The sequence below is a fragment of the Plasmodium cynomolgi genome, chromosome 13, assembly GCF_000321355.1.
Source record: "Plasmodium cynomolgi strain B DNA, chromosome 13, whole genome shotgun sequence".
In the NCBI taxonomy this organism is placed as follows: Eukaryota; Apicomplexa; class Aconoidasida; order Haemosporida; family Plasmodiidae; genus Plasmodium; species Plasmodium cynomolgi.
In genome coordinates, this window is record NC_020406.1 from 1,670,834 (window position 1) to 1,679,393 (window position 8,560).

Below are 8,560 nucleotides of genomic sequence, written 5' to 3' on the forward strand. Positions count from 1 at the left end.
AAAAAAAAAAAAAAAAAAAGTGCAAATGAGCTAACACTTTTTAGTTTGCCCCCTTTTGTTCCCTTTTGCTGTTCCATTTTTTAAAATTACATTTGAATTTGCTAAAAGAGGAGGTGTGGAAAATATCATCCCTATCGTTGTCCTTAACATTCTTTTTATACGTTTCCAGGTATTCTTCCAAATTGTCTATGACGTTTTTATTTCCTGCAGTTGTAAGGGTGTGTGCAGAATTAGCCGCGTTGGAGAGTCTGCCCAGTGATGAGCACAGCGGCCGCGGAACCACGGAACCATTGCACCGCTCTTTCCGTTTTGCCGCTCACACTGCATGTGTGTTATGGCTTGTCAGTATTACCACCGCTTTGGCAGGTACCCCTCGTTTTATATCCCTTTGAGAGGAAGGCCTATCGAACCGCAAATGAGTAGAGCGACGGTGCAGAAGTGCGAAGGTGAGAAATGGGTTTGCCGAACAGGACTGCTGCGTATGGCGAATTACCTCGTACGCAAGGGATGATATGCAGTTAAACGTGGCGAGGTCGAGGTCCTTCTTGGTCACAACGTTCAGAATGATCTTCAAAATCTGGGGGCAAACAGACGAGCGCGGAAGCGCGTGCGTAATTATATAGATATGTATAAATATGCATAGATGTACTAATATATATGTACTTATATGCACTTGTATGAACTTATATGTACTTATATGCATTGCTGATCCATTCGCATGGCATATGCGCTGATGATTTGCCGACGCACACCCTCCGTTTAGGTACCCTTTCGCCGTATACCCTCAAGTCGAACCACAAGGGCTTTATTTTAACTGTCTGCCGAAGGGAAGCACAAAAAAAAATCAATCGGTGAGCACACTCTGAAGCGTTTTTATCCCACATTAGGGGGGGCATATTTCTGCGGTGCGTTGAGGAAGGAGCAACAGCTTCGATTAGCCAAAGCTGTGCAAAATAAATGAGCAGATTTGTTGTCCAAGCTGCAGGGCACTCACTATGAGGAGAAAAAACAATTTGTGGATAATAATTTTCTGATCCCTATTTAAACGCAGTATGAGTCTTAAGAAGAACGGCCGAAAGGAATAAATGAAGTTAAAGCAAAATGACTTGGTTTGTAAATTTAAAGTGGAGGAAACTAGGAGGACGTTGAATATGGCGAAGAGCAAATCGTTTATGGTTTCATTCCACTCCTAATAATGGGGTGAGAAAAGGAGGGGAACTGCGTCAGTAAGGGGGTAATAATATGGAAATATTTTAGGGGGCAAAAAAATAACGTCGTAACAGTTGTGGGAATTCTCAGCAGCCCCACAATGGATAGAGGAACGCGTGTAAATGCTGAGATGCCCGCTCGATTTGGCTCTCAAGGCATTAATATCTGCGAGGGGTGCAAAAATCAATTTAACGCTTAAATAGGAGATATTAATAAGGGTGATGAAGAGTCCTAGGGCCTCGTCTTCCACCAGTAGAACGTCCTGCCGAAGGAGGGGAAGCACGTCAAACAGTGTACCAGAAGTAAAGACGTTGGAGGTAATACCGGTCAGGCGCCTTAACTGCGTGCTCTGAATCGATGTAAGTAAAAACGAACGGGATCAAACACAGTTGAGGAAAGTAGGAGATTCATAAATTACGTTGGTTAGGAGCAAACATAGCAAGAGCGAGAGGGAAGAAACTCTGAGCATCACGTCTGCACTGTTGACGAGGGGGGAAAACAAACTCCGTCTAATGACATATTTTTCTCGGCCAGCACTGCAATCAGTGTGTGCAGCTAATTTGTCATCAGCGGGGATTATCTCATCAGCACATTTGTCAAATGATGTTGACACAGTCATAAGTAAGAAGGAACTCTTTTGTGGCGTTTCGGGCAATGGCAAAATGAGGAGAGATAATATGAAGAAAGATAAACTCGCAAAATAGTTATTGCTAAACTGAATGCAGTACAGCAGCAGCTGTATCAGAGCTATGGAAGAAGACAACACATTGATGTTTTGAATTTGTTTATATTTCCTACAGAATAAAATTAAATTTATAATAAAATAGAAGAAGAAATTTTCAAATTTGAGATCAGCATGGAGTATCTCATCATTGCGCTCCTTTGCATTTGCCTCTTCCTTTGCATTTGCGCCTTCCTTTGCATTTGCGGCTTTCTTTGCTCTTCCGTTTGCCTTTCCGTTTGCTTTTCCAAAATAATTGGCCAAGGAAGCTTTAACATAATGCGTCAATTTCTGCAACAAGGTGATTATATTAAAAATGTCCGTCTGAGCATATGCTTCCAGATTTTCGAAAAATATAAAAAAAAAACAGAAAATGTCATCAATTTCGTCCTCCGTGTTTACAACTGTGTGCATGTGCCTGATGACTACGTTCATCATTTTGTATAAGCTCATAGTTTTGTAATGATCTGCGGAATATTTCCGCAACTTGATTATCAAATAGTATACATATATGGCGAGGTTATTTTCGATGGTGTTCATTTCTACATTTTCGAAAATTTTTTGCACCAAATCCTGAGGCGATGTGGAGGGGGTGAACATAATGTGACAGCTGAGTGGGGGGCAACCCATGGTGAGACGAACCATGGTGAGACGAACCATGGTGAGACAAACCATGGTGGGGCTACTACTCAGGATAGAATCCCCTGCAATGTGCGCGCATATGTCAGGACGTGGGCATATTTTGAATCACGTTGCTGGGATTCCTTTTTTCGCTTCCCTCCCCCCTCCGGAGGGTGTAGCTTACCCCATTTTTCGAAATGGACAAATACAATCGCTGATCTTGCCGATTCCGCTGATTGCGTTGGTCTCTAAGGTTCATCTGCCCCGACTGTTTGGAAGTGTACAAAGAGAGCTCCAATTTGATTATGTGAATGATGAAGGAGAAGTAGTTGCTATAGGAGGTGTTGTTAATTTTTAAGGAGAAAATGCAATCAAAGACCAAGTAAATATTTTTAATCTTTTTGATATCCAGCCATGCAGACAAATTAATTTTATGCATCTCCTTTCGGATACACTTAAAAACGGATGCTATTTTCTCCTTGGTTATAAAATAGTAGGAATAGGATAGAGACATGAATAGGAAGAGCGGGTTAATATTAACCTCGTAATCGCTAAATGAAAAAATTTTTTCCACATAATTGTCCTCCCTGGTGGCGGCTAACTTTTTCTCAATGAATTTCCTATCATATGTTACACAGAGATACAATATGTAGATGACCGTTTCGATGATGCCTCCGTTGTCGTTAAAGTTGAAGAGTAGAACTTTGGTGAAATAAAAGTCGTGCTTGCTGACTATTTCGATCAAAATGTCTTTCATGTTTTCCCGTTCCTTGGGCGTTCCGTCTTCTTCGTGCAGCAGCATCTCCAGGATTCTGTGACACTCGGGGTCTGCGCGAGGGGGAACGCAGTGAGGGCGTGTGCAACGGCGACGCGGTTCGGCACGCAATCCGTTAAGAGATTACACAATCGATTAGCCAAGCGATTAAACAATGGACTAAACAATTGACTAAACAATCGACTAAACAATCGACTAAAAAATCGACTAAAAAATCGACTAAAAAATCGACTAAACAATCGACTAAACAGTCGACTAAACAATCGATTAGCCAAGCGAAGCCCGCTTGCGCGGAACTCCCTCCCCCTTACCATAATTCTTGCCGGAGGCGTACTGAAAAAAGAGGGTGAACGGCTTGCTCCTCATCAAGACCTTCCTCATTTTCCATTTGTACATTTCAAAGTTTAGTGCGTCCGACTCCTCTGCGTCATTCGCTACACACTCATCGTTGTGCTGCGACAGTCCTACTTCTTCACAATTCGTTGCACTGCGTGATTCTTTTATATGGGAGGTCGAAATTTCCTCCACGTGGTTTAAAACACCAGATAATAAGTGAAAGAAGGGGGTGAAGAAAGACGAGAAAAACAAATTGGTGCTTATATTCCGAAAGAGCTTTTTTTTCATACATATATTTTCAAAGATAAAAATAAAAGAAAGGTATAAAAATTTAATAAAGTAAATGATATCCTTATCGAAAGGGTGGTTACTCTCCTTGAGAGTCTTTTTAAAAAAAGTGTGCAAATCGATAAATAAGTACAGTGTTAATTTTACGAAAGTTAACACTTGTAAGTCATTCCCATTGTCTGTGTCTCCCTGCTCATCAATTATTTTTAGGTTGTTTAAAAATTTTTCATTTTTGTTTAGGATATATATTAACGAGAACAACAGTTTCATGAAGGCTACAGAAACATTGTATAGGTAATTATTTTGCTCATTAAAAATGAGTTCTACGTATACATCTGCCTTGTTGGTGTTTACCATCTTCATTATTTTTAAAGCTGTTTTCAGGACTCTAAATAGGGCTGAAATGTTGGTTATGTAAACTTTGTTCATTTTATTGTTTGACTCTTCCTTTTTGTTCCTTCTATCCTCAGGGGGAGCAGCATCACTTGGGTTTTCTCCCTTTAGCTTGTTTCCCAAAATGGGGTTCTTCTTATTTCTGTTCCTAATTTGGGTATAGCCAAGGAGGGAGTGTCGGGTTTCCATTTCATCTACGAAGCCAACCCCAGTGCTGCGTTTCTGTTTAGTCAACATGTCCAGCACATAGGGTTGTTCTTTCATACAAAACGTGGACAGCACTTCCTTTTTTGTCAGAGAAACCATTTCATTGTTACCCCTTTTATCCTCCTCACATTGTTTCACTTTTAAGCTCTCCTTGTGGATTCCCTCCTCCTTTTCGAAAATAAAATCTTCAAAAAGGGCAACTATTTCTTTGACACTTGTAGGAACAATATCAGGGGATGATACTACCACTAGGAAAGGAACTATATTTACAACTTTGAAGACGTGAAATATCTTTAGGGAAGAGTGGGACCCATCGATGAGCATATTAAGGGCCTTTAAAAAGTTAAAGAAGTTCGAATAGTCATCACTAATCTGGTTATACGCACTGTACCTTTTATTTACGTATTTCAAAATGATGTCGATTAGGACATCAATCATATAATGGGCATGAGTATGAGCAAAAAGAGAATTGTGAATAAAAAAGGTAACCAGAAATTTCAACGTCTTTTCTCTTAAGCATTCATATTTTGTGTTTGACAGAAAATCGAATATCCATTCTATCAGTGACGTGTTTGACAAAATGATATTCACAATCGCTTTGTCGATGCTGCAGAATTTGTAAAATATTTCTAAGCACTTCATTTGAGTATCTTTGCAAAAATTGTTTAGTAGTGTTTCTTGTAAGTTATTACACAGGGTGATAAAATTTTGGATGTTTTCCCTCCTCTTCGGTATCTTCAAGGGGGTGTTGTTACTGCACTTCCCAGAATTTGCTTCGTATCGCTCTTCCGCGCACAGGATGTCTTTCTCGTTGTCCAAGTCCGAATCGGTGTTGGACGTTTTAGAGAATATGCTCGGGCTGCTTCTCCGCCCAGAATGATTTATTTCTTCGTGTTTTTCTTTTCCTCTTCGATATATGCGGGGACACCCTTCTGCGCCACCCTCTGCACCCAGGCCCCCCCCGACAAACTGTTCCATTGATTGCAGCCTTTCGCCCGATTCAAATGGGGGAAGCTCTTCCAAAAGGGGAAGCCCTTCCAATAGGGGAAGCTCTTCCAATAGGGGAAGCTCTTCCGACTGTGGAAACTCATCAAAGGGTGCACGCTCTTCAAACTGTTCCAGCTGCTCCAGCATTTTCAACCCTTCGCCCGATTCAACCCATGCTAAACCCTCTCCGGCCATGCTGCCACTGTCACAGTAATTCAGCACCGGGACGCTGCTACCGCTGTGTGTGCCGGAATTCATACCACGGTAGTAACGCAGCTTGGAGAGCTGCTTTTCCCCTTTCCTCGCCTCTGTTTCATCCGATACTTGGTCTTCATCCCCACTGCGTTCTCTTCCAAAAGAGTCGCAATAATACGCAGCACTTTGTTTGCAATTGGTGCCCCCCCCATAATGATTCATATCGGTGAATTCTTGTCCATACTCTGTGCATCTCACTAATGTGTTAATCCCCTGCGACGATTTGAAACTCGACTTGTTTTCTTCCTTTTCTTGCACAAATAATGTATTGAAATTTTCTTCTTCGGATGGTGTGGCATGATAAAATGAGTCACTGTTGTAGGGACTCCCCGGTACGAAGTGCTGATCCACCTGGACGCACTCATCTGCACTTGTGTTGTTCCTTCTATCTCCGCAAAAAGTCTTCAACCGGGTTTTCCCTCCTTGCACACGAGAGGGATTCACATTTTCGAATTCGACTTGGGCTTCCTTAACGTATTTTTCATTATATTTTTTTTCACTGCCTTTGCGTTGGAAAATATTCCCGCCCTCTTGATGACTTTGTTTAGTTTCGTTTTGACTCTCCTCAAGACCATTTTCATTCGGATGATTCTGGCCACGTTTATAAAACTGCTCAGGTGTGTCAGTTTGGAAAGGCTCAAAATGGCTGTCATTTTTCCCGTACGGATGGTTTGAACAGGGGTGGTCCCGGAGGGTATTGCTTTGGCTGCCCCAGCTGATGCCGCTGTCGCTGCGCGTGTTGCTAGTGCTGCGATATTGGGTGCGATATTGGCTGCTATTTTGGCTGCGATTTCGGCTACCGCACCTACCGGGGGCGTTCGAACAGGAGGTGCTGCAGCGTGCGTGGGGGACAAGGGGGAGTTCGCGATTTTTCCTGCCTTTTCGTACCAACTTATTTGGGGTGCCAAAAATTATGGTATTAAAAAAATAACTTAAGTCATTATAATTTTTCGTAATTATATAAATGAACTCTATGTAGTAGTTACACAAGTGTGTGTTTTTGTTGGTGCATTTAAAATGTTTGATAAGATTCGAGAAAAAGTTTTTTAGCAATTCTTTGTTAATTTGCCATAGCGAATTGTCGCCCCACAGTTTATAAATGATTTGCAGCGTGAGCAGGAGCACCTCGTTGTGCCCGCGCTTGCCGTCGCCGTCGCGCCGATCGCCACTGCAACAGTCACCACTGCAGCAGTCACCATTGCAGCAGTCCCCACGTGTGCTATCTCCATTCGCGGCGCCACTATCGCTGCTGCTCCCCCTATTTGAGCAAATGCTTGGGGAGCCCAAGGGAGAGCAATCCTCCCCCTTTTTCTCGTTTTTCAAATCATCAGGTATAGAATAATTCTGCACGAACAACTTTATAAATTCTTCAATGACTGCCGATTCGTTCTTCAATGTAGTGTGTATAATTGCCACACCATCCATTAATTTTTTTAACAATTTAAAAATATAAAAATACTTTTTCTCATTGGTAGAGAATTTTTTTAACCTGACAAGTACACAGGTATAAATTGCATCCTTAAAAATGTTACAGAGATCTTCAGAGCAGGTGCTTAGAAATTCTTTGCATGCATTGGTGGCCAAAGTGATTAGTTCATTGTTGGCCGCATGGGCATAACAATTTTTATTTCCACCACCTTCTGCGTTGGAGTTCTTACCTTGGTCCCCGCTTCCGTTGCCTTTTCCCACCATGTAGAAGTTTCTACGCAGCTGCCAATCATCACAGGTGTCACCGTTTTCACCATCGCTACCATTGTGATCAACGCTCCTTTCCGACGTACCCTCCAAATAGCTAAACGTATTTGACAGAAACAAAGTGTGGTCTAACAGGAAAAAAGAAAAGTGGTACCGAAAGTCCTGGCAATTCTTTATGGAGTATATTTCATTCACACTTTTAAACAGCGCATATTTTTTATATAAGGGGGATTTGTTGAAAAATATTTTGTTCATGCATTGCACGCATAGGACATTTTGCTGCTTGTCGACAAACACTTTGTCGTGATTTTCTATGCCATGTTCGTCCGTCCTCATCAATAAAACTTCGTTGAATACTACGTTCAGTTTTATTTCCATTGTGTGGGGCAGGGTTCTCTCTCGGCTTCGTTCCGAACATATAGCAAATGGAAGAGCGCACTTTTTTTCGATATATGCTGCTGCGCTTGCACCGCTTTTCTCACTGTGAACAATGGAAATACACACGTTGACGTCCAAACGAGGTGATCAGAACGGGATAGAAGGGCACATCAAATTGGAAAGGAAAAAAAGGTTACTTTCTTTTTAACGCATATGAAAAACACTTGGGCATCTCCTTAAATGGTGTTGCTTACAGGAGCACTATTTCGTCAATTGGTATTTTAAAAAAATGTTTTTTTTATTTTGCTCCAAAAAATTAGAGGGGACAAATTTTTTTTACACTAATGAGCATAAAAAGGGGATGGCAATAAAATTGCAATGAAATGGAGTCATATTCACGTAGCAACGGAAAGCGATTCGGAAGATGAATAATGATTTAATTACTTCATTATTGCTTGTTTTTTTTTTTTTCTTTCCTTTTTTTCTTATATTGTTTCTTGATAAAAATAAACACATATCTATAAAGCATTTAATTCGGTTTACAAATAAATAGTTAGCATGTCAACGTACACATATACGTACATGCGTGTGTACATACAGGTGTGCCTACAGAGAAGTACACATATTCTGGGCACACATGGACAGGGAAAAATCTACATATTTGTTAACACAAATTGGTAAAAAAAAAAAAAAAA

At 41.1% G+C, this 8,560-nt stretch overlaps 1 protein-coding gene across 1 annotated transcript; it reads right to left on the reverse strand.

The window, feature by feature from the left end:
* Positions 1-40: 40 nt before the first annotated feature.
* On the reverse strand, positions 41-7,865 carry PCYB_134570 (hypothetical protein; the record flags this gene model as incomplete). Its single annotated transcript, XM_004224482.1, has 9 exons — positions 41-204; positions 353-401; positions 494-577; positions 768-818; positions 995-1,189; positions 1,274-1,471; positions 1,628-2,503; positions 2,736-3,379; positions 3,638-7,865. The coding sequence occupies 9 exons, from the start codon at positions 7,863-7,865 to the stop codon at positions 41-43; spliced, it is 6,489 nt and encodes a 2,162-aa protein (XP_004224530.1).
* Positions 7,866-8,560: the final 695 nt, after the last annotated feature.